We start from the raw sequence: 25,365 nt of genomic DNA on the forward strand, positions 1-25,365 counted from the left end.
CTGAGTCAAGCTGCTAGAAGCTCTAGAATAATGACTTGAAGGCAATTCTCGCAGATATTTCACCAGTCTCGCTTGTATACATTTAATTACAAAGATAACACTCACAGTTCTGTCCACCTTATGTTCCAGTTCCACTATTAATGCAAGTTTGGCTGGCAGTGGGCATAAAAATGGTTGAGAAGTAAATCATTCCTGACAGGCAAGTACTTCAAACCAGTTACTTAAAACTAGGAGACAGCAGAAGTATCGCGAAATATTGAGCATGAACACTGGGAGGCGAGTGACCTCACAGTGGGCTGCAGTAAACATGAATAGTGCACAAGGTCTGAACTGCCTGTAAACAAGAACACATGGAGCAAGGCTGCATTTACTGCCTATCTCTAGTCGTCTTAACTGGTGATAGGCCTTCCAGAACCACAGCTTTCCTGATGAAGGTGCTCCCACATGGGGTTAGGTAGGGAATTCCTAGATATTAGCACAGTGATGATGAAGGAAAGGCAATACATGTCCAAGCCAGTATGTTGTTTGACTTGCATTGAAATTGGAGTAGACAGTATTTCTACAGCACTACTTGCCCTTCTTAGTGGGGAGATAGGTACTGTTAAGTAACCTTGGCATGTCACTGCATTGCATCCCGTAGATCACACAAACTGCAGCTACAGTACATGGGTGATGGAGGAGATGGATATTGAATCCAGTGGCGGGGGCATTGATCAAGTGAACTGCTGGTGTCGAACTTCCCATATGTTGTATGGCTGCACTCATTCAGGAATTTCCTGAATTCAGCCTTTGTGAAAAGGCTTTGAAAGTTAAGAGATGAGTCACTCGTCAGAATACCCAACCTCTGCCCTGCTCTTGTGACCACAGTCTCCATGAGCTGGTCTAGTTCAGCTTCGGTCAGTGGTGACCCCTTGTCCTAAAGATGTTGAAGGTCAGGAATAAGGAATTATGTTGCCTTGGAAGATCAAGAAGAGATGACTAGGCTTTCTCCTGAAGATGGTGAGCACCTGGCACTTGTGTGTCACAACAGTTTTCAGTCACTTCTCAGCCCAAGTCTTGCTGTAGGCCAGCATGGGCAGCTTCACTATCAAGAGGAGCTGTGAATAGAACTGAACACTGTGGAAGTTTCAGCAAACAGCCTCATTCCTGATCTTATGACAGCTGGAAGGTCACTTTTTGAATAAGGTGAAGATGGTTGGGCCAAGGGCACTGCCGAGGAGCTCCTGCCCCTGATGTTCTTTTCCGAATGGTCCCTGACATCCATAATCATTTGTTTTTGCGTCAGGTAAAACTCCAGCCAGTGGAGGCTTTCCCCTTTTACCCCACTGACCTAGGGCTCCTCGGTGTTATACTTGAAAAAATGCTACCTTGATTTTGAGGGCAGCTATGCTCACCTCCCCTCTGGCATTCAGTCCCTGCGTCCACACTTGGATCAGGGCTGTGATGAGGTCTGGAGCCAAGTGGTTCTGGTGGAGCCCAAACTGAATCAGTGAATCGACTACTGGCAAGCAGGCATTGTTTGATAGCATCATTGATGGCTTGTTCAATCACTTTACTGATTTTTGGAAGAAGGCCAATAGGCTGACAACTGGCCTAGTTAGATTTATTATGTCTTTTTGTGGATAGAACATACCTGGGCAATTTTCCACATTGTCAGGTAGATGCCCATGAGATACCTGCACTGGAATATCTTGGTGCGATTAGCATTGGTGCCCAGGTCTTCAGCACTACAGCCCAGCTTCACCAAAGCCTTTGCTGTGTCTAATGCACTCAACTGATCTGTAAAGTCACATGATGTGAACTAAATTGGTTGGACACTGACAAGGACCTCAGGAAGAGGCAGAGTTGAGTTATCCTGTCAGCACCTGCAAATACTTCAGGCTGTCTCTTGCACTCTCATGCTTGGCTTCACCAGGACTGAGGATGGAGATGTTCATGGAGCCGGTGTTGCCTGGTTGTCTACTGCCTTTCCTGATTAAATCCGGTAGGGTACTAAAGTTTTGCTCTGATCTGTTGATTCTAGGATTGCTTAGTTCTACCTATTTGTGTTTAGCATGCAAGTATCCCTGTGTAGCAGCTTTATTATGTCCATGCTTCATTCTACAATATGTCTGGTTCTGTACCCGTCACCTTCGGCACTCTGTATTGAACCAGGATTGCTCTCCTAGCTTGACGGTGATCAAAGAGCGAGCGTTGCGCCAGACCACGAGGTTACATTGTGGAGAGAAAAAATTCTACTGCTGCTGATGGTCCCATGGAAGGGTTGCTGATCTCTCCTTAATCTTGTTCCACAGTGGTGGAAATGCAACATTTTTTTCACAACACTGTACAGTGGTCCCTTCTACCAATGCTGCAGCATTCAGGTGCATTGGTGTTAAGTTGAGAATGAGGTCAAGTAGGTTATTTCATAATGTTGGTTCCCTCACCACTTGAACCAGACCTAGTCCAGCAGCTAGGACCTTCAGGACTCAGCCATGAGTGGTACTAGCCAGCGTCTTGGTGCTGAATATTGAAATTCTCCACCCAGAGTACGTTCCAAGCGATAGAGGAGTACTGATTAGTCGGTTGAAGGAGGTAGTATGTAGCAATCAACAGGAGGTTTTATTGAAGTCAGTGTTCAGCCTGACTAGAAATCATTGTGCCCCTGCCTTTGGTGCGTTTATTCTGGTGATGGGACAGGACATACCCAGTGACAGTGATGTAGGTGGCAGGGATGTGGGCCAATAGATATGATTCTGCCAGGACTACGGTCAGGCTGTTGTTTGACTAGTCTATGGGACAGTTCTCCCAGCTTTGGCACCAGCAAGAGATGTTTGGGAGGAGAACTTTAACTAGCCTGAAATTGCCTTCCCTTCATTCTGATAAAAGATACTGATAGGTCTGTCTGATTTCCTCATTCATGAATTACACCAGGTTCGCTTACTTGGGCACTTTAAAGAGTCAACCACCTGATGTGGGACTGGAGTCCCATATATGTCAGAGCAGGTAAGGGTGGAAGGCTTTCTTTCCTAAAAAGGACACAAATGAAACAGTTGGGATTTTACAACCAATTGTCATTTTCTGGTGTTCAGCAACAAAACAGATAAATTAAATTCAATTTCCCAACTTTCCATAGCAGAATTTGAACACGCAACCTATGGGTCTTTTAGTCCAGTACCATTAATACTGTAGCAGTACTAGAATTAAATATTATAACTAATCCTCTCACCTTTCAGCACTAAACGCAGACTCAGTGTCGATATAAATGACTGCTCCATCCAGCCCGCCTATACTTACAGGCAAGGTGGCCAAAACGCTCAGCATTATACAGAATTGAGTCTTTCCACAGCCCGAAGGACCAGTCACCTGAAAACAGAGAACCTTACTGGGAATGGTTCTGTAAACAAGAGCCAACAACATTGTAAAATAACACACACCACACTGCAGCACAAAATTGTCCCACAAATTGATTTGGATTGTTGGAATACAAAAGACAGTTAGTCAGGGCCTAGCACAACTGGGTGACCTGCAACACTCACATCATTCCACCTTGGCAGAATTAAATCAGAACTCAGGTCACTTAAATACCACTTGAAGCTGCCGCAGTGGTAAGTGCACCATGTATTGTGGTACAGATCAAAGGGGTCGCAGATTTGATTCCCTGGTCAGTGTTGAGTTGTCTTGTCTCAGCCAGGGTACTACACTTAGCCTTAACTGTCCTCTGTCAATGAAGGAGCAGAAATCAATGAGTTATGGTTGCCACAACTGATGACCTGAAGAGGAGCATACAGAGATACCACTGGGCAGCAGTGACACCATACTACAGCAGGAATTGCACTCCAGGAACAGGAGAGGAGAAGGCTGTAGCACAAAGACACTATGTTGGGACAACCCAAGAGGCCCAACCATCATTCAAGAGCATAAGAAATAGAAGCAGGAGAAAGCCATTCAGCCCAATCCACCATTCAATACGATAAGGCTGATCTTCTACCTCAGCTCCATCTTCCCGCACTATCCCCACATCCCTCAATTCCCTTAGCATTCAAAAATCTATCCATCTCAGTCTTGAAAATACTCCTCAACTGAGTATCTACAGCTTTCTGGGGTAGAAAATTCCAATGATTAACAACATTTTGAGTGAAGAAATTACACTTCATCTCAGATCTCAATGGCCAACTCCTTCTTCCGAGTCTATGAAGCCTAATTCTAGACTCTCCAGCCGAGAGAAATATACTCACAGGATCTACCCTGTCAAGCCCCTTAAGAATTTTATATGTTTCAATAAGATAACCTCTCATTCTTCTAAACTCTAGGGAATACAGGCCTGGGTCAAAATCGTGGAACTCCCTTCCTAACAGCACTGTGGGTGTACCTACCCCACATGGACTGCAGCGGTTCAAAAAGGCGACTCATCACCACCTTCTCAAGAGCAATTAGGGATGAGCAATAAATGCGAGCTTAGCCAGTGATGCCCACATCCCATGAATGAATAAAAAATAGTCTAAAGTAATACTCATTGCTTTCAGGTGGACTACAATTGCAGCCAACATTCTGAGGCACAGTGCTACAAATGGTCATCAGAATCGCTATAGCCATGATATTTCCCTCATGCTCATCTTCACAGGTCAAAAATAATGTGGCAGTCCTAGTACACTGAGTCCTACAATTCTGATTTCAGTACTGACTTAAAATAATCTTGTTTTCTCAAAAGTACAATTTTCAAGTTGGCAGCAATTCATGAGATGAAAAATGAATGTTGCTTTTAGTCACAGCTTAGCTTTGTACAGAAGTTGTCGGTGTGTGTGAAAGCATCTCCAATTTCCCCCAGTGCCCAGTCTCAAAACGTATCAACCTGGAGACACAGCAGAGATTGCCAATTTGCTGCACAGGAAATTTATTAATTTAAAAAAAACTTGATGGCTCTTCTGAAATGTAGCTTTCCTTGAACGCATCTCACTGTTGGACACACCTACAATCAACTATTAGATATGGTTTACTCCTGCCATACTCCAACGCCAGCATTGTGAATATGGACAAGGAAGTTCTACACAGGGAAGTAGGGAACTTTGATCAGTCCCACTCATGAACCGAAGAATGCCAATTAGAGAGAGAGACAGAGAGAGAGACAGAGAGACAGAGAGACAGAGAGACAGAGAGACAGAGAGACAGAGAGAGAGACAGAGAGACAGAGAGAGAGACAGAGAGAGAGACAGAGAGAGAGACAGAGAGAGAAAAAAGAGAAAGGAGGAGAGAGAGAGGTGTGAACACTGGGTGATTCGTGTGCGCGCGTTAGGGGTAAACACTGGGTGATTAGTGTGCGCGCGTTAGGGGTAAACACTGGGTGATTAGTGTGCGCGCGTCAGGGGTAAACACTGGGTGATTAGTGTGCGCGCGTCAGGGGTAAACACTGGGTGATTAGTGTGCGCGCGTCAGGGGTAAACACTGGGTGATTAGTGTGCGCGCGTCAGGGGTAAACACTGGGTGATTAGTGTGCGCGCGTCAGGGGTAAACACTGGGTGATTAGTGTGCGCGCGTCAGGGGTAAACACTGGGTGATTAGTGTGCGCGCGTCAGGGGTAAACACTGGGTGATTAGTGTGCGCGCGTCAGGGGTAAACACTGGGTGATTAGTGTGCGCGCGTCAGGGGTAAACACTGGGTGATTAGTGTGCGCGCGTTAGGGGTAAACACTGGGTGATTAGTGTGCGCGCGTCAGGGGTAAACACTGGGTGATTAGTGTGCGCGCGTTAGGGGTAAACACTGGGTGATTAGTGTGCGCGCGTCAGGGGTAAACACTGGGTGATTAGTGTGCGCGCGTCAGGGGTAAACACTGGGTGATTAGTGTGCGCGCGTTAGGGGTAAACACTGGGTGATTAGTGTGCGCGCGTTAGGGGTAAACACTGGGTGATTAGTGCGCGCGTGGGAGGTGAACCTAATATCAACTGGGAGAGTCTTAGTGCAAAAAGCTTAAAGGGGGAGGAATTCTTAAAATGCATACAGGAGAGTTTTTTGAGCCAGTAGGTAGGAAGTCCTACAAGAGAAGGGGCACTACTGGACCTAATCCTAAGGAATGAAGCTGGACAAGTGGTAGAAGTATCAGGGGGGGGAGCATTTCGGGGATAGTGACCATAACTCTAAAACTTAAGGTAGTTATGGAAAAGGACAAAGACAGGCCAGAAATAAAGGTACTGAATTGGGGGAAGGCCGATTTCAATTTGATGAAACAGGATGTGGCCAAAGTGGATTGGGAGCAGCTACTTGTAGAAAAGTCTACATCAGGCTAGTGGGAGTCATTCAAAGAGGAAATAGTGAGGGTTCAGAGCCAACATGTACCCATTAAGGTGAAGGGTAGGACCATCAAGTCCAGGGAACCCTGGATGTCCAGGGACATAGAGTATTAGATCAGGAAAAAAAAGGAGGCCTATGGCAGGTTCAGAGCGCTGAAAACAGCGGAGGCATTAGAGGAGTATAGAAAGTATAGGGGGGTACTTAAAAAAGTAATTAGGAGAGCGAAGAGGGGACATGAAAAAACATTGGCAGTCAATATAAAAGAAAATCCTAAGGCATTTTATAAGTATATTAAGGGCAAGAGGATAACCCGGGAAAGAGGTGGGCGCATTCGGGACCAAAGTGGCAATCTGTGTGTGGATCCGGAGGACATAGGTGAGGTTTTAAATGATTACTTTTCATCTGTTTTCACTGTGGAGAACGACGATGTAAGTGTAGAGATCAGGGAGGGGGACTGTGATAAACTTGAACATATTAACATGGAAAGGGAGAAAGTATTAGATGTTTTAGCGGACTTAAAAGTGGATAAATCCCCAGGCCCAGAATGAGATGTATCCCAGGCTGTTGTGCGATGCAAGGGAGGTGATAGCAGGGGTTCTGACACAAATTTTCAGATCCTCTCTGGCCACAGGAGAGGTGCCAGAGGACTGGAGGACAGCGAATGTGGTACCATTATTCAAGAAGGGTAGCAGGGATAGACCACGTAATTACAGGCCGGAGAGTCTAACATCAGTGGTTGGGAAACTATTGGGAAAAAATTCTGAGGGACAGGATTAATCTCCACTTGGAGAGGCAGGGAATAATCAGGGATAGTCAGCACGACTTTGTCAGGGGCAGATCACCTCTAACTAACTTGATAGAATTTTACGAGGTGACTAGATGTGATGAGGGTAAAGCAGTTGATGTAGTCTACATGGACTTCAGTAAGGCTTTTGAAAAGGTCTCACATGGGAGATTGGTTAAGAAGGTAAGAGCCCATGGGATCCAGGGCAATTTGGAAAATTGGATCCAAAATTGGCTTAGTTGCAGGAAACAGAGGGTAATGGTTGAGGGTTGTTTTTGCGAGTGGAAGCCTGTGACCAGTGGTGTACCACAGGGATCGGTTCTGGGACCCTTGCTGTTTGTAGTGTACATTAATGATTTAGATGTGAATATAGGAGGTATGATAAGTAAGTTCGCAGATGACACGAAAATTGGGGGTGTCGTAAATAGTGATGAGAAAAGACTTAGATTACAGGAAGATATAGATGGGCTGGTAAGATGGGTGGAGCAGTGGCAAATGGAATTTAATCCTGAGAAGTGTGAGGTGATGCATTTTGGGAGAACGATCAAGGCGAGGGAATATACAATGGATGGTAGGACCCTAGGAATTACAGAAGGTCAGAGGGACCCTGGTCCATAGATCACTGAAGGCAGCAGCACAGGTAGATAAGGTGGTTAGGAAGGCATATGGGATACTTGCCTTTATTAGCTGAGGCATAGAATTTAAGAGCAGGGAGGTGATGATAGAGCTGTACAAAATGCTAGTTAGGCCACAGCTGGAGTACTGTGTACAGTTCTGGGCACCACACTATAGGAAAGATGTGATTGCACTGGAGAGGGTGCAGAGGAGATTCACCAGGATGTTGCCTGGACTGGAACGTTTCAGCTATGAAGAGAGACTGAAAAGGCGACGGTTGTTTTCCTTAGAACAGAGAAAGATGCGGGGGGGACATGATTGAGATACACAAAATTATGAGGGGCATTGATAGGGTAGATAGGAAGAGACTTTTTCCCTTAGCGGAGGGGTCATAGATTTAAGGTAAGGGGTAGGAGGTTTAGAGGGGATTTGAGGAAAAAGTTTTTCACCCAGAGGGTGGCTGGCATCTGGAATACACTGCCTGAAGTGGGGCAGAGGCAGGAATCCTCACAACATTTAAGAAGTATTCAGATGAGCACTTGAAACACCATAGCATACAAGGATACGGGCCAATTGCTGGAAAATGGGACTAGAATAGTTAGGTGCTTGATGGCTGGCACGGACTCGATGAGCCGAAGGGCCTTTTGCTGTGCTGTATAACTCTATGACTCTATAACACTGGGTGATTAGTGCGCGCGCGGGGGAGGTGAATACTGGGTTATTTGTGCGCGCATGTGGGAGGTGAACACTGGGTGATTAGTTTGTGTGCGTGAGGGGTGAACACCGGGTGATTAGAGCGTGCGTGAGGGGTGAACACTGGGTGATTAGTGCACACATGTGGGAGGTGAACACTGGGTGATTAGTGCACACATGTGGGAGGTGAACACTGGGTGATTAGTTTGTGCGCGTGAGGGGTGAACACCGGGTGATTAGTGCACACATGTGGGAGGTGAACACTGGGTGATTAGTTTGTGTGCGTGAGGGGTGAACACCGGGTGATTAGTGCACACATGTGGGAGGTGAACACCGGGTGATTAGCGCGTGCACGTGAGGGGTGAACACTGGGTGATTAGTGCACACATGTGGGAGGTGAACACTGGGTGATTAGTGCACACATGTGGGAGGTGAACACTGGGTGATTAGTTTGTGTGCATGAGGGGTGAACACCGGGTGATTAGTGCACACATGTGGGAGGTGAACACCGGGTGATTAGCGCGTGCACGTGAGGGGTGAACACTGGGTGATTAGTGCACACATGTGGGAGGTGAACACTGGGTGATTAGTGCACACATGTGGGAGGTGAACACTGGGTGATTAGTGCACACATGTGGGAGGTGAACACTGGGTGATTAGTGCACACATGTGGGAGGTGAACACTGGGTGATTAGTGCACACATGTGGGAGGTGAACACTGGGTGATTAGTTTGTGCGCGTGAGGGGTGAACACCGGGTGATTAGAGCGTGCGTGAGGGGTGAACACTGGGTGATTAGTGCACACATGTGGGAGGTGAACACTGGGTGATTAGTTTGTGCGCGTGAGGGGTGAACACCGGGTGATTAGAGCACACATGTGGGAGGTGAACACTAGGTGATTAGTTTGTGCGCGTGAGGGGTGAACACCGGGTGATTAGAGCGTGCGTGAGGGGTGAACACTGGGTGATTAGTGCACACATGTGGGAGGTGAACACTGGGTGATTAGAGCGTGCGTGAGGGGTGAACACTGGGTGATTAGAGCACACATGTGGGAGGTGAACACTGGGTGATTAGAGCGTGCGTGAGGGGTGAACACTGGGTGATTAGTGCACACATGTGGGAGGTGAACACTGGGTGATTAGTTTGTGCACGTGAGGGGTGAACACTGGGTGATTAGTGCACACATGTGGGAGGTGAACACTGGGTGATTAGTGCACACATGTGGGAGGTGAACACTGGGTGATTAGTTTGTGCGCGTGAGGGGTGAACACCGGGTGATTAGCGCGTGCACGTGAGGGGTGAACACTGGGTGATTAGTGCACACATGTGGGAGGTGAACACTGGGTGATTAGTGCACACATGTGGGAGGTGAACACTGGGTGATTAGTTTGTGCGCGTGAGGGGTGAACACCGGGTGATTAGTGCACACATGTGGGAGGTGAACACTGGGTGATTAGTGCACACATGTGGGAGGTGAACACTGGGTGATTAGTTTGTGCACGTGAGGGGTGAACACTGGGTGATTAGTGCACACATGTGGGAGGTGAACACTGGGTGATTAGTTTGTGCACGTGAGGGGTGAACACTGGGTGATTAGTGCACACATGTGGGAGGTGAACACTGGGTGATTAGTTTGCGCACGTGAGGGGTGAACACTGGGTGATTAGTGCACACATGTGGGAGGTGAACACTGGGTGATTAGTGCACACATGTGGGAGGTGAACACTGGGTGATTAGTTTGTGCGCGTGAGGGGTGAACACCGGGTGATTAGAGCACACATGTGGGAGGTGAACACTGGGTGATTAGTGCACACATGTGGGAGGTGAACACTGGGTGATTAGTTTGTGCGCGTGAGGGGTGAACACCGGGTGATTAGAGCACACATGTGGGAGGTGAACACTGGGTGATTAGAGCACACATGTGGGAGGTGAACACTGGGTGATTAGAGCGTGCGTGAGGGGTGAACACTGGGTGATTAGTGCACACATGTGGGAGGTGAACACTGGGTGATTAGTTTGTGCACGTGAGGGGTGAACACTGGGTGATTAGTGCACACATGTGGGAGGTGAACACTGGGTGATTAGTTTGTGCGCGTGAGGGGTGAACACCGGGTGATTAGCGCGTGCACGTGAGGGGTGAACACTGGGTGATTAGTGCACACATGTGGGAGGTGAACACTGGGTGATTAGTGCACACATGTGGGAGGTGAACACTGGGTGATTAGTTTGTGCGCGTGAGGGGTGAACACTGGGTGATTAGTGCACACATGTGGGAGGTGAACACTGGGTGGTTAGAGCACACATGTGGGAGGTGAACACTGGGTGATTAGAGCGTGCGTGAGGGGTGAACACTGGGTGATTAGTGCACACATGTGGGAGGTGAACACTGGGTGATTAGTTTGTGCACGTGAGGGGTGAACGCTGGGTGATTAGTGCACACATGTGGGAGGTGAACACTGGGTGATTAGTTTGTGCGCGTGAGGGGTGAACACCGGGTGATTAGAGCACACATGTGGGAGGTGAACACTGGGTGATTAGAGCGTGCGTGAGGGGTGAACACTGGGTGATTAGAGCACACATGTGGGAGGTGAACACTGGGTGATTAGTGCACACATGTGGGAGGTGAACACTGGGTGATTAGTTTGTGCACGTGAGGGGTGAACACTGGGTGATTAGTGCACACATGTGGGAGGTGAACACTGGGTGATTAGTGCACACATGTGGGAGGTGAACACTGGGTGATTAGTTTGTGCACGTGAGGGGTGAACACTGGGTGATTAGTGCACACATGTGGGAGGTGAACACTGGGTGATTAGTGCACACATGTGGGAGGTGAACACTGGGTGATTAGTTTGTGCGCGTGAGGGGTGAACACCGGGTGATTAGAGCGTGCGTGAGGGAGGTGAACACTGGGTGATTAGTTTGTGCGCGTGAGGGGTGAACACCGGGTGATTAGAGCGTGCGTGAGGGAGGTGAACACTGGGTGATTAGTTTGTGCGCGTGAGGGGTGAACACCGGGTGATTAGAGCACACATGTGGGAGGTGAACACTGGGTGATTAGTGCACACATGTGGGAGGTGAACACTGGGTGATTAGTTTGTGCGCGTGAGGGGTGAACACCGGGTGATTAGTGCACACATGTGGGGATTGTAAACTGGGTGATTAGTGCACGCTCATGGTGGCTGCACACTGGGTGATTAGAGCGCGCACATTGGAGGGGGGGGTGAACACTGGGTGATTAGTGTGCACGTGGGGTGATTAGTGTGGATATGTGGGTGTGAACATTGGGTGATTAGTGTGTGCGTGTCTGTGTGTGGTGTATAAGGGGGGGTGGTGGTGAACACTGGGCGACTAGTGTCTGTGTAGGGGGGTGAAGACTGTCATTAGTGTGTGTGTTTGTGTGTGGGGGCGGGGGTGAACACTGGGTGATTAGTGTGTGGTGGGTACAAACCCAGGGCTCAATCTGATTCTGTATTGACTTTTTTTAAAATTTGTGCCGGGGATGTGGGCGTCGCTGGCTAGGCCAGTATTTATTGCCCATCCCTAATTGCCTTTGGGAAGGTGGTGGTGAGGTGCCTTCTTGAACCGCTGCAGTCCATCTGGGGTAGCTAGACCTACAGTGCTGTTTGGAAGGGAGTTCCAGGATTTTGACCCAGAGACAGTGATGGAACAGCGATTATAGTTCCAAGTCAGGATGGTGTGTGGCTTGGAGGGAAACTTGCAGTTGAAGGTGTTCCCATGCATCTGCTGCTCTTGTCCTTCTAGGTGGTACAGCTCGTGGGTTTGGAAGGTGCTGTCTAAGGAGCCTTGGTGCGTTTCTGCAGTGCATCTTATAGATTGCACACACTGCTGCCACTGTGTGTCAGTGGTGGAGGGAGTGAATGTTTATGAATGGGGTTCCAATCAAACAGGCTGCTTTGTCCTGGATGGTGTCGAGCTTGTCAAGAGTTGTTGGAGCTACACCCATTCAGGCAAGTGGAGAATATTCCATCACACTTCTGGCTTATGCCTTGTAGATGGTGGACAGACTTTGGGGAGTCAGGAGGTGAGTTACTCGCCACAGGATTCCTGGCCTCTGACCTGCTCTTGTGGCCACGGTATTTATGTGGCTACTCCAGTTCAGTTTCTGATCAATTGTAACTTCAAGCATGTTGATAGTGGGGGATTCAGTGATGGTAAAGCCATTGAATGTCAAGGGGAGATGGTCAGATTCTCTCTTGTTTGACATGGTCATTGCCTGGCACTTACTTGTGTGGTGCAAATGTTACTTGCCACTAATCAGCCCAAACCTGGATATTGTTCAGGTCTTGCTGCATTTCTACACAGACTGCTTCTGTATCTGAGGAGTCGTGAATGGTGCTGAACATTGTGCAATCATCAGCGAACATCCCCACTTCTTGATCCACATTGTGGGCAAACTCTCTTTGCTCAGCCAATAAAGCTGTTTTGCGCAGCATTGTATTCACCCAACGTATACTCAGAGTAACCTTCTGATGTTGAGGGCCATCATACATAGCTCATAATTACTTCACTTCAGTCTAGATTGTGTTGTGAAATCACTAGTTGTTAAATGAGGTCAGAAGCGGACAAGATCAGAGTGGATTGGGAGATTTCTGGAACCATACCTCAGTGAGAGTTCCGCAGGCTAGTCCACCATGGAGAACCTCGTCGAGTTCCGTCAGAGAGGTGGGGAAGAAAGCAGTAGAGGGTTGAGCACATCTTTCTGCTTTCATTTCAAGTGCCTGACAATAACAAAAACAAGTGTTTAAATCAAAGCGCTGCCCACCGACGACATCATAACATTATCAGCCAACGGGGGTAGATTTTAAACTGGCCACCCGGAAGAACAACTGGTGATTGGCAGCTGAAGTAAAGCAGATGGATACTATTATAGGCAGGCAATCTTCCAGGTTTAGATCCTAAAGATGCCGACTCCTGCTGAGATATAGTTCTATTGACCCTGGCTGCGCTCAAGCTGTCCATTAACCAAGCATGAATCCAGACTGCAGAGCACATCATTACTGAGGTATGGGTCTATGGATGCTGGAACCCCTCACCCAAGGATCTTTCATTCATCCAAGTTGGCTCTCAGTGCAATTTTGAAACTCTCAGGCTTGTTTTCAAATCCCTCCATGGGCTCAGCCCTCCCCATCTCTGTAATCTCCTCCAGCCCTACAACCCTCCAAGGTCTCTGTGCTCTTGTGCACACCAGATTTTAATCACTCCACCATTGATGACCATGCCTTCAGCTACCTAAGCCCTAGGTTCTGGAGTTCCCTCCCGAAACATCTGCACCTTTCTCCTCCTTGAATTCAGTCCTTAAAACCTACCTTTCTGATCAAGATTTTGGGTACCTGTTCCAGTTTCTCTGGATGTGGTTCCGTGTCAATTTCTGACCTATAACACTCCTATGAAGCGCCTTGAAATGTTTTATTTTGTTAAAAGGTCTAAAAAGGAGTTGTTCATGGTCTGGGAGCCCAGGCAAGTCTTTTCTTGGGGTCTGAACCCAGACAGTGGAACAGTATCACAGCTGAACTCAATCTGATGTCCACTCCCGTGCAGTTTCCATCAAGGCTCAGCAATAGGAACTCTGGCTGATTTTTATCCACCTTAACCCTGGGGTACTCAAGCCAATTGCAGCCCTAAGACTCTAGTCCTGGCTGGAATTGGTTAATTTAAAAGGCCAGAAGTCAAACCCCAGGCTTTCTGAAGTGTAGTCATCAGGACCTTTACAAGTTTAGGCCATTGGGGGAAACTTTAAATTATATTCATTTCCCCTCCCCCCACAAAATCCAAGTGTTTAGGTGGTGACCTTTCAAATCGATCCTGAATCCAAACTGGACTTCAACTAGATTCAAAATTTAACTTCGTTCGGTGTTCGGAACAAAGCCGCAAATCTGAATGCAAAAGATGCAGAGATTTCCTCCCACAATTAGGGAACCATTCTGTACTAAATTTCTTATATCACTTTAGATGTGGTTTAGAAGCTGGTTTCATCTAAGCTGCAGCAAGCAAAAGAGTCTTCTTGTCCCTGTGTTAGAGAATATACTAAACCACCCTGATTCATCCACATCTCAATGAGATTCATTTGGCTGTGATAGTTTTCTCACGATGTTTCCCTGTTTCAAAACAGAGTCAGATCATTTGATGTCTGGGTCAGCTCTTTTGCAAGATTAATTTTTACAAACTGAGAAATAGACAAAGTCATTATCACTAATAAAAAATGGAAAATGATGGAGGAACACAATTAGTCAGGAAAGCATATGTTTAAAAAAAAAGAGACTGGTTATAATATTTTGGCGTGTATCCTTCAAAGAACATCCCCACCTACAATGATGACACAGCCCAGCACGAGTGCAAAGGACAAGGTTGCAGGTTTCCCAACTATCTTCACACAAAATTGCTGAGTGAATGATCCATCTCAGCCTCCTCCTCAGGTCCCCACCAGCGCAGATGTCAGTCATCAGCCAATTCAATTCACTCCAAGTGAGACATCAAGAAACGACAAAAGCTATGGGCCCTGACAACATCCCAGCTGTAGTGCTCAAGACTAATGCTCCTGAACTCACCACACTCCAGCCAAGCGGTTCCAGTACAGCTACAACACCATCATCTACCAGGCAATGTGGAAAACTGCCCAGTTGTGTAGTATCCTGAGAAAGCACAAGGAGGACAAAACCAATCTGGCCAATTACCATCGTATCAGCCTACTCTCAATTAGCAGCACGTGATGGAATGTGTCACTGACAGTGCAATCAGCAGCACTTCCTCACCAATAACCTGCACTCATCCATGCTCAATTTGGGTTCTGCCAGGACCACTGGACTCCAGACACAATTACAACTTTAGTTGAAGCATGGACACAAGAGCTGAATTCCAGAAGTGAGGTGAGAGTGACTGCCCTTGAGATCACAACAACATTCAACACAGTTTTTTTTAAAATATTCCTTCTCGGGATATGGGTGTCGATGACAAGTCCGGCATTTATTTCCAGAATTTTGACACAGCAATGAAGCATGAAGGAACAGCAATATATGTCTAAGTCAGGATAGTGAGTGATTGGAAGTGGATCTTGGTGGTGTTCCCATGCATCTGCTGGAATATTCCCTACTTGCCTGGATGGATGCAGTTACAATAACACTAAAGAAGCTCAGTACCATCCAAGTCAAAACAGTCCACTTAATCAGCAAGCTTTCTTTGGCAGTACCTGGCAAACCGGCAAACTCCACCACTTAAAAGGACAAGGGCTGCAGGTGAACAGAAACAGCATTTCCTCCAAGTTCCCCTCACATGCCATCCTAACTTAGAAATATATCACTGTTCCTTCATTTCCATTCTCAATGTTTGCCTTACATTCTTGTGAAGAACCTAAGAATACTTTTTAGGTTAAATGTGTAATATAAATGATAGGTGTCAGTAATATTGCAAATAAATCTAATAGTTCTAGACTGACTTCAACAGTCTAATAGTGCAGTACCTACTAGTGAAGTAGACAGGAGAATGTAGTGAGCAGTCTACATCGCTTCCAGTGTGTTATAATAAAGGCCAACTATAGGTCCTGTGATATACTAGGCCATTCACAGCATATACAAGGGCACATGGCTATGGTGTCAGTTTATGGAGCTGCTTGTTGTGAACACAATTGAGGAGTGCTCAGGAAAAAGCTGAAATCACAAGTGAGTTTATGCCCACAATTCTAATCTTAATCATGCTGAAATGAAGCAGAAAAAGGAAGGCAAGGGACTTTACAGAAACAGAAAATTGAACATTTTAAAAAACAGAAGTGATCAGGGAGATGCAGAAAGAGCAGGGCAGTGGGGAGAATTAAATAGCTCTTTCAGAAAGCCTATACAGGCATAATGGGCCAAATGGCCTTCTGTGCTGATTATATAACATAGCACACATCGTTCCAACAGTGCCTTTATGGATAGACCATGGAGTAATCCTGTCTCACGTGAAGATTTCCACCCTCAAAACTCAGGGAAAACGTGGACAGCAGAGAAGGGGAGGGCAGAAGGAAACAGAACTGAGTAACAAATTACAATATTAGAAGTCTCTTGCAATGAATTAACAAGAACCTCCACTTACAGTGACCATTTTAGGAGCACAAGCCTTGCTGACTGTTTTTGCCAGTGTAGAAACCTTCTGGATACTCTGACCCGTGAGCCTCATCAAATCCAGAGGAGAAAGGGACAGAAAATCCTGTTAAAAACAGAAGAGACACAGTCACAAAAGTTAGTGATTACAAATTTGTAAGTGAGAGGGTGGGTAAGAAGATTGGGAGAGAGGCATCAATAAGTTGTATTTGAACAGTGCCTTTAACAAGCAAAACTTCCAAAATAAATCCATTGAACACCAAAGAAAAATTTGGAAAAAGTTAAGGGAGGTGGTCAAAGAGGAAGGCCTTGAATATGGAGAGAGATGGGGCATGGCTGATTGGTTTGGAATGAAAGACTCATTTATATCACACCTTTAACAACCTCAGAACATCCCAAAGCATTTAACAGGCAATTAAGTACTTCTTGAAGTGTAGTTACTGTCAATGTTCCCTCGAAGCTGTGCGGCCATGCAGCAACCTGAAAGTTGGGCGGCACAGTGGCGCAGTGGTTAGCACCGCAGCCTCACAGCTCCAGCGACCCGGGTTCAATTCTGGGTACTGCCTGTGTGGAGTTTGCAAGTTCTCCCTGTGTCTGCGTGGGTTTCCTCCGGGTGCTCCGGTTTCCTCCCACATGCCAAAGACTTGCAGGTTGATAGGTTAATTGGCCATTATAAATTGCCCCTAGTATAGGTAGGTGGTAGGGAAATGTAGGGACAGGTGGGGATGTGGTAGGAATGTGGGATTAGTGTAGGATTATTATAAATGGGTGGTTGATGGTCGGCACAGACTCGGTGGGCCGAAGGGCCTGTTTCAGTGCTGTATCTCTAAACTAAACTAAACTCTCCGTGCAGGCTGTGCACAAGTTGACCGCACAAAAAAATTTAAAGGGGGGGTGCATTTAAAGACATTGCCCGCGCACTCCGAAAAAATAAATTACAGGGAATATTGGTCACTGTTGTAATCTAGGAAACATTGCAGCCAACACGTGCACAGTAAGATTCCACAAACAGGAAAGTGATAATGATCAGATATTATCTTTTTTTTTTTAAAAGTGATGTTGGTTGAGGAATATATATTGGCCATAACACGGGGGGAGAAAACGCCCCTGCTCTGCTAAGAGATCTTTTAGGTCCATCTGAGAGGGCTGATGTGGCCTCAATTTAACATCTCATCCGAAAGATGACACCTCTGACACTGCAGCACTACCCTTACTGGAGGGTCAGTCATGATTATGTGCTCAAATCCTTGGAGTGAGACTTGAACCCATGACCTTCTGACTCAGAGGCAAGTGTGCTGCCAGCTGAGCCGGAGCTGAAAGCCTGCACGCAGGCCAATGCTGGTAGAAGGCTCAGTCACTGACCGTGGAGCAGAGGAAGGGTAAATAGGCTGTAGTCCAAACTCAGAAGAGAGAAAACAGAATGCAGGGCTGAGCAACGTTACAGAGGCAGGGTGGAGTGAAGCCACACAGGAATCTGTAAACTAGGACAAAGATTTTGAAATTGACATGGGATTTGGGGAGCCAATCGTCAAGGATTGGTGTGATGGGTGAGCAGGATTTCATAAAGGATGGGATCAGGGTGGTTGAGGTCTGTATTCTGCAAGTCTCAGAACTGGTCCATGCAAAAATCAAGCATGGTATAACTGAAGTACCATACAGTGCCAAAAATCAACCACCCCTATGATTTACCAACCCTGATGGGTAAAGTTAACAGTGCAACACTGAGCCATATAGATCAAACCTGGTTTGATTCCCGGTGTTTGTATACAATTGGCGGGAAATTAAATTTATAAAATCAGCCAGGATTCCCACTACAGTGACCCCTGTTGAAAAAAGGGTGTCCGGTGAAAACAAGATCTGGCTTGGCAATGATGCCTTCCACTATCAAGAAATGCCAACACTCAACTGCCTAGGTTGCCATCTGAAGGATGTCCTCTTGGATATGGTGTTCTGGGGCATTTTGGTGGGAGTTGCTCTAAGGGCAGCAACTCCTTCAAAAGAAGATGGCGGAACTGGAAAATGGAACCCTTAATGAGAGTGCACAATTGCTAATGTTCTTCATTAGTCTGTGGGGCCAGGAATTAAGTTTGCTACAGTACACAGTAATCTGCTATAAGTACTTCCAAGTTTATTACAGCATCACTCCATTCCCACCAGTGCCTTACCTGACAGTTTACAATCTGGTATTTGTTAAGCCTCTCACACAAATCTGAAGGCAAGCCAGTCCTCTTCAGCTTTTTGTTGGCCATGTTTTGAAACCTAATTTAGGGAAATTAAATAATGCTGAACTAAATGCAAACGGCTGCACTATTACATCAATGTACAACACAGTACAAATTGTCCAGTCCCCACACACATACAAACATATGAATTGGGGCAAAAGTAGGCCATTCGGCCCCTCGAGCCTGCTCCGCCATTCAATAAGATCATGGGTGATCTGTTTGCGTTTCGAATTCCACACTCCCATCTACCCCCGATAACCTTTGATTCCCTTTCCTAACAAGAATCTATCTACCTCCACCTTAAAAATATTCAATGACCCCGCCTCCAACACCTTCTGAAGCAGTGAATTCCAAAATCGCACAACCCTCAGAGAAAAAATTTCTCATCTGTCCTAAAAGGGCAACCCCTAATTTTAAAACAGTGCAGGATCCGATATACTTCAATCAAGTCTCCCCTCACTCCTCTAAACTCCAGTGAAAACAAGCCCAGTCTGTCCAAAGACAACCCGCTCATTCCAGGTATCATTCTAGTTAACTTCCTCTGAACCGTCTCCTTAAATAAGGAGACCAAAACTGTAGACAGTATTCAAGATGTGGTCTCACCAATGCCCTGTATAACTGAAGCATAACATCCTTACTTTAATTTTCAATTCCTCTCGTAATAAAGGATAGCATTCCATTAGCCTTCTACACTGCACACATCCTTCCAGCAGGAGTCACAAGTCAGCAAATCAGAAGTGCCAAACACCTTGGGTCGTTTTTACCAAGTTAAAGGTGACAAAGGATTACACGTTGTTGACTTGGCTGATTTGTGCCCTTCCCACAGCCTGGGACACTGTAGCTGAATGCAATGTGCCAACTGAGATCTGCTGCCTCAACACAGGTAAGGCAGGCAAACCTAGGGTCTTCATGGTCTAATTATGCGATTTCTTTGAATTTGCACAAACACCACACAGAACACACAATTCAGGTTAAACTCCTAATTTCAATTTACTGCCAGTAAAATTATACCAAACAAAGAATAAACCAGTTGGCAATACATTCCTTAACTTAGGTTTATCAATCTGTTCAGAGTCCAACATAATTTATGTGAAGAATATCAGAACTATTCAACTGAGGTTATGCTACTTTCAAGGTCTCCAATTACCCTGGAGTTTCAACTCATTACTGCAAACATGTAGATAACTTTAAAAACATGTGACGAGGCTTCATTTACCATAATCAGCCATAAATGAGCACAGAGAAAAAAAAAGCAACGTGACAAGTGACTAGACGTCAGGAGGGGAGAAACAAAGAACAAAGGAAATTACAGCACAGGAACAGGCCCTTCGGCCCTCCAAGCCTGCGCCGATCCAGATCCTCTATCTAAACCTGTCGCCTATTTTCTAAGGGTCTGTATCTCTTTGCTTCCTGCCCATTCATGCATCTGTCTAGATACATCTTAAAAGACACTATCGTGCCCGCGTCTACCACCTCCGCTGGCAACGCGTTCCAGGCACCCAACACCCTCTGCGTAAAGAACTTTCCACACATATCCCCCCTAAACTTTTCCCCTCTCACTTTGAACTCGTGACCCCTAGTAATTGAATCCCCCACTCTGGGAAAAAGCTTCTTGCTATCCACCCTGTCTATACCTCTCATGATTTTGTACACTAAGAAGAAAAATGACGAGATGTGGGACACGGGTGGGGGGGGGGGGGGGGGGGGGGCGTAGAAATTACCAGACCTGGGTGAGGGGAAGAGAAAGGAGCAGACTGTTGGGGGGCAGAGAGAAATGACCGTCTTACCACCCGTCCACTCCCGCAGCCAGTAGCTACCCCCGATCTCTTCCCACCCGCCAAACTCAGTAACTGACCCAAGTTCCGAAGAAGGGTCACTGACCCGAAACGTTAACTCTGCTTCTCTTTTCACAGATGCTGCCAGACCTGCTGAGTGGGTCCAGCATTTCTTGTTTTTATTTCAGATTTCCAGCATCCGCAGTATTTTGCTTTTATTTCAGTAACTGACCCGACCTCCTCCCCCAAACTGCCCACCGTCGGGACCCAGAAAGTAACCACAGTCTCACCCCAACTCAGTAAATGACCCCGGGCACTCCCCACCCCAGACTCAGGAACCGATCCGTTTTCTCCACTCGAGACTCAGTAACTGACCCCGTCTCTCTTCCCCCGGAATTCAATAACTGACCACAGACATTCCGTCATCCTCCGGACTCAGTAACTGAGCCTGGTCTATCCTCCTACCCTCTGGACTCAGTAACTGACCCTGGTCTCTCCTCCTACCCTCCGGACTCAGTAACTGACCCCGATCTCTCCCCCAACCCTCCGGTTCCGTACCTTTCGGCCCGTATACTCTTCACCCGGAAATCTCCCGGGAAAATTTGCCTGTATCTATATTTGCGCTCCTATTGGTCTCAGCCCGCAACATGTCCCGCCAATCGCCACGAGGGATAACTTGGCACGCGCCACTGCCTGAAAGCCGTTCTTCCATTGGTCCTCAGGCTTCGCATCTCCGCCAATCTTTGTTCAGAAAACAAAACGTGCGCGCGCCGTTGACTGTGGCGCCGGCCTATATCTGCAGCCAATCACATTGCAGAATACAAAGAAGGCGGAACCTACGGGAAGACAGACAAGAGGTTGAGGTAAGCGTTACTGCGCTTGCGCACATTTTTGACAGCTGTAGTAACTATGGTGACAGCTGGTGTCTCGATTTCCCGCAGCTCCTCCAACTAACTATCTTCATCGTAACAGGGTGTCCTCTCTCAGCCTTTCCATCTCCCATTTTTTCCTTTAAGACCCTCTTCAATATTACAAATGGCAGAAGCAAAATTAGAAAATGCTGGAAATACTCAGCAGATCAGACAGCATCTGTGGAGAGAAGAGTTAACATTTCAGGTGAATGACCCTTTTTTACTGTTGCTTGACCTTGCGTTGAGCTTCAGTGGAACACTGCAACAGGCCGAGGCCCGAGATGTCAGCGTGACAGCAAGGTGGAGATTTAAAATTACAGGGCACCAGAAGCTCAGGGTCACACTTGCAGACTGACTGGAGGTGTTCCGCAAAGTGGTCACCCAGTCTGTCTTTGGTTTCTCCAGTGTACAGCAGAACGCATTGTTAAGAGCGAATACAGTATACTAAATTGAAAGAAGTACATGTAAATCACTATTTCACCTGAAAGGAGCGTTTGGGCGTTGGACAGTGAGGACAGAGAAGGTAAAAGGGCAGGTGTTGCATCTCATGCATTTGCAGGCTAACTGAATGTTTACATACCTACTTTTACTGGAGGGGTTCTGTGTATTTACTGAATTCGTTTACTACTGGGCAAAGGAGCACTGAATGTCCTGCTATTAGTTCAGTATTTACTCACCCAATATTATTGCAGGGCAACTGAGTTTTACTGGCCAAGTACTATAGGGTGAATGAGTATTTACTTATTTTCAAGTGTTATGGGGCAGCTGTGCATTTATTGTTCCACAATTAATACAAGGCAAAACACTCCATATACAACAAAACCACTCCAGTGTTTACTGATCTATTACTGAACAGTAAATGAGTAGTTTGTTAAAGGTGCTTTGTAAATACAAGTTGTTGTTTATCCCATCAGAACTTAGCTGACTGGAGGGGGAGAAGTGATAGTGGGTGATTTTATATGGTTTATATAGCCTTTCAAGAACTCAGGACATCCCAATGCATTTTGCAGCCAATTAAATTGGGTGGCACAGTGGTTAGCACTGCAGCCTCACAGCTCCAGCGACCCGGGTTCAATTCTGGGTACTGCCTGTGTGGAGTTTGCAAGTTCTCCCTGTGTCTGCGTGGGTTTCCTCCGGTGCTCCGGTTTCCTCCCACAGCCAAAAGACTTGCAGGTTGATAGGCAAGTTGGCCATTATAAATTGCCCCTAGTATAGGTAGGTGGTATATAGGGATGGATGTGGTAGGAATATGGGATTAGTGTAGGATTAGTATAAATGGGTGGTTAATGGTCGGCACAGACTTGGTGGGCTGAAGGGCCTGTTTCAGTGCTGTATCTCTAAATAAAAAAAATAAATACTGTTGAAGGGTAGACACTGCTACAATTTATGCACAGGATGGTCCTAAAAGCACTTATGCCCAGTAAAGACATAGCGTACTCCAAAATGTTAAGATATAAACTTTATTCAATGTGGATTCATTGACATTTATTTTCCCTTTAAACAAATGGGTAATGTGCTGCAAAGATGGCCATTGAAGGACAGATGGCCTGGCCTGTGTTTTCAAAAACTGCCTCATAGTCTCGAAAAGACAAAAGAATACATTTCTGACTAAGAGATGTCAACTAGACCCATCCTGAAACCATCAAGAGACATTCCTAAATTCAATGGGTTTCTTCTCTGAGACAAAGATGATTGTCTTAACTGCCCCCCCACCCCGCCACCTCAGGATGCAAGTCTTACAACAAAGCCAGGATGAATAGGTGTGAAATAGCCACATCAAAACAGAATGGTATCTATCCAAGCATCAATAGATAGCCATGGGGAGAAGGTCATCTGCCAACTAACAGAAACTCGCATGTGATGAATTTTGACCTTAAAAGATAGCCTCCCAGAGAGAGAGGAGATCAAGCCAAGATATCACAGAAAGCAGTCCAGCCAAAGGCTGTTAGATTGGGCGATCACAAAGAAGAAGCTCGACTGCTAATTCTACACTTTAACTTGCTGCAGCAGAGAACTTAAAGTGACCATCACCTCCACTCTGAAGACTTAACTCCCAGAAATCTACAACACCTCAAGTTCAAGAATACTCACATCGAGGCCTGCACCTTTAAAAGAAACTGTTCTCCTTAGAAGATTCAACAGGTTTACCATAAACCACAAACTCCTACCTCACTTTAAACCACTTAACCTTTTCCTCTGTCTATCTATTCTTGTGTAGTGTGTGTGTGTGTGAATGTGTGCATGGGTGAGGTTGTGAACATTTCATGAATTGTGTAAAAATAGTTATCTTTTTGTTAACCTACGTGAAAACCTATCATTTGTCTGTTTATTTGACCTTAAAAACATACAAGGGCTAACTCATCATTTTAACAAATCACATTGCAGTCAGTTGGTAGGTGAACAGTGGAAACCATTCACACCCCTTACCACCTGTTCGTAACAACACCAATGCAATAATGATCAGAGAATCTATTTTAGTGATGATAGTTGAGGGATAAATATTGGCTAGACACACAGGGAAGAACTCCCCTAATCATCTTCAAAATAGTGCCATCCACCCAAGATGGCAGATGTGGCCTCAGTTTAATGTCTCATCCAAAAGATGGCACCTCTGACAATGCAGTGCTCCCTCAGTATGGCACTGGAGTGTCAGCCTGGAATTTTGTATTCTAGTCTATGGTGTGAGACTAAATCCCACAATCTTCTGACCCGGCAGGAGAGTGCTCCAAACTGAACCATGGCTAGCAGGGATTATAGCAAAACACTGATCAGAATTAACATCGGGGGTCAGTTCTAATGTGTCTCAGTGAGCAAACTCTGTTTCACACAGCTTCAGTGATCCTTGCTAAAACTGACTGGTTCAATCAAACAGCAAGAAATGCTGCTAATTACAAAAAGGAAGCCTACAAACATCATCCACCATCACTTCGCCCCTTCAGTCGGCTATGTTCTCATGGGGTAAACAACAATTTGCATTTACATAGCACCTTTAACGTAGTAAAACATACTAAGGCACTTTAAAAATATGTTCCCAAGAAAGAAACCTTTCTCAAATCATTGTTTGGCTCTTCCTTCAATGTGTTGATGTCTTCTGAAGCCATTTTGAATGTGAATCTAGCTCTTGTTGAAGTTCGGATCCACGGGTGCCAGCTGCCCTCATTCAAATAGTCTTTCCTCATGTGCAACCCTAGATAGTGAGTGTCAGAGGATAATTAAGCACAGAAGGCATCCAAGCAGAATCCAACCCATCCTCACTGACACCGACAGCAGGAGATTTTGTTTTCACCCTAATCCAGCTGGTGCACAGATGCATTGTAAATGAAGCCAGGTAGTTGCAAAGGTGCATAGCCAGATTAAGTGAGTGGGCAAAGCTAATGAATTTCAATGTGGGCATATGTGAGGTCACCTATTTTGGACCCAGGAAAGATAAATCGTATTTTCTAAATGACGAGAAACTAAGAATTGTGGGCAGCAAAGAGATTTGGGAATCAAAGTTCACAAATTATTAAAATCAAGTAGAATGGTACAAAAAGTAATCAAAAAGGCTAAAGGAATGTTTATCTCAAGGGCGTTGGAAGTTATGCTTCAGCTGTACAGAGCCTGGGTCAGAGTCCTTCTAGAGTACAATGTTCAGTTTTAGACACCGCACTTCAGGAAGGACGAATGGCCTTGGATGGCGTGTAGCTAGGCTTAGAGGGTTAAGTTATGAGGGAAGATAGCATAAACTTGGCTTGTATTCGCTTGAGTATAAGAGGTTGCAGAGTGATATAATTGGGGTGTTTAAAATGTTAAAAAGATTTGAAAGAGTAGATATCAAGAATCTATTCCCTCTGGTGGAAGTATCAAGAACAAGGGGACATAATCTTGTCACGCAGCAATGGAAATACAAAATAAACCGAAGTGTAATTAAAAATAGAACAATTTAAAAAGACTGGTACACTTGCCTTCACAAGATGAAGGGCACAATCACAAGACGGAGGGCACAGTCACAAGACATACCACTGC

At 46.0% G+C, this 25,365-nt stretch overlaps 1 protein-coding gene across 3 annotated transcripts in view; it reads right to left on the reverse strand.

Annotated features, from left to right (window-relative positions):
• Positions 1-21,108, reverse strand: part of rad51b (RAD51 paralog B) — a 694,153-nt gene extending 673,045 nt beyond the window's left edge. Inside the window, exons 1-5 of one of the 3 annotated variants that reach the window (XM_068039630.1) lie at positions 21,008-21,108; positions 18,618-18,711; positions 16,445-16,558; positions 12,982-13,098; positions 3,209-3,345 (exon numbers count right to left, since the gene is read on the reverse strand). In XM_068039630.1, coding sequence (XP_067895731.1) covers positions 3,209-3,345; positions 12,982-13,098; positions 16,445-16,558; positions 18,618-18,701 — 452 coding nt within the window. In that variant the 5' untranslated portion in view covers positions 18,702-18,711; positions 21,008-21,108. Of the gene's footprint in view, positions 1-3,208; positions 3,346-12,981; positions 13,099-16,444; positions 16,559-18,617; positions 18,712-20,739; positions 20,862-21,007 lie in introns of those variants that run through there. The other 2 variants (XM_068039632.1, XM_068039633.1) reach the window with 2 other exon arrangements.
• Between the last annotated feature and the right edge of the window lie 4,257 nt (positions 21,109-25,365).

Source organism: Heterodontus francisci, chromosome 9 (assembly GCF_036365525.1).
Source record: "Heterodontus francisci isolate sHetFra1 chromosome 9, sHetFra1.hap1, whole genome shotgun sequence".
NCBI lineage: Eukaryota > Metazoa > Chordata > Chondrichthyes > Heterodontiformes > Heterodontidae > Heterodontus > Heterodontus francisci.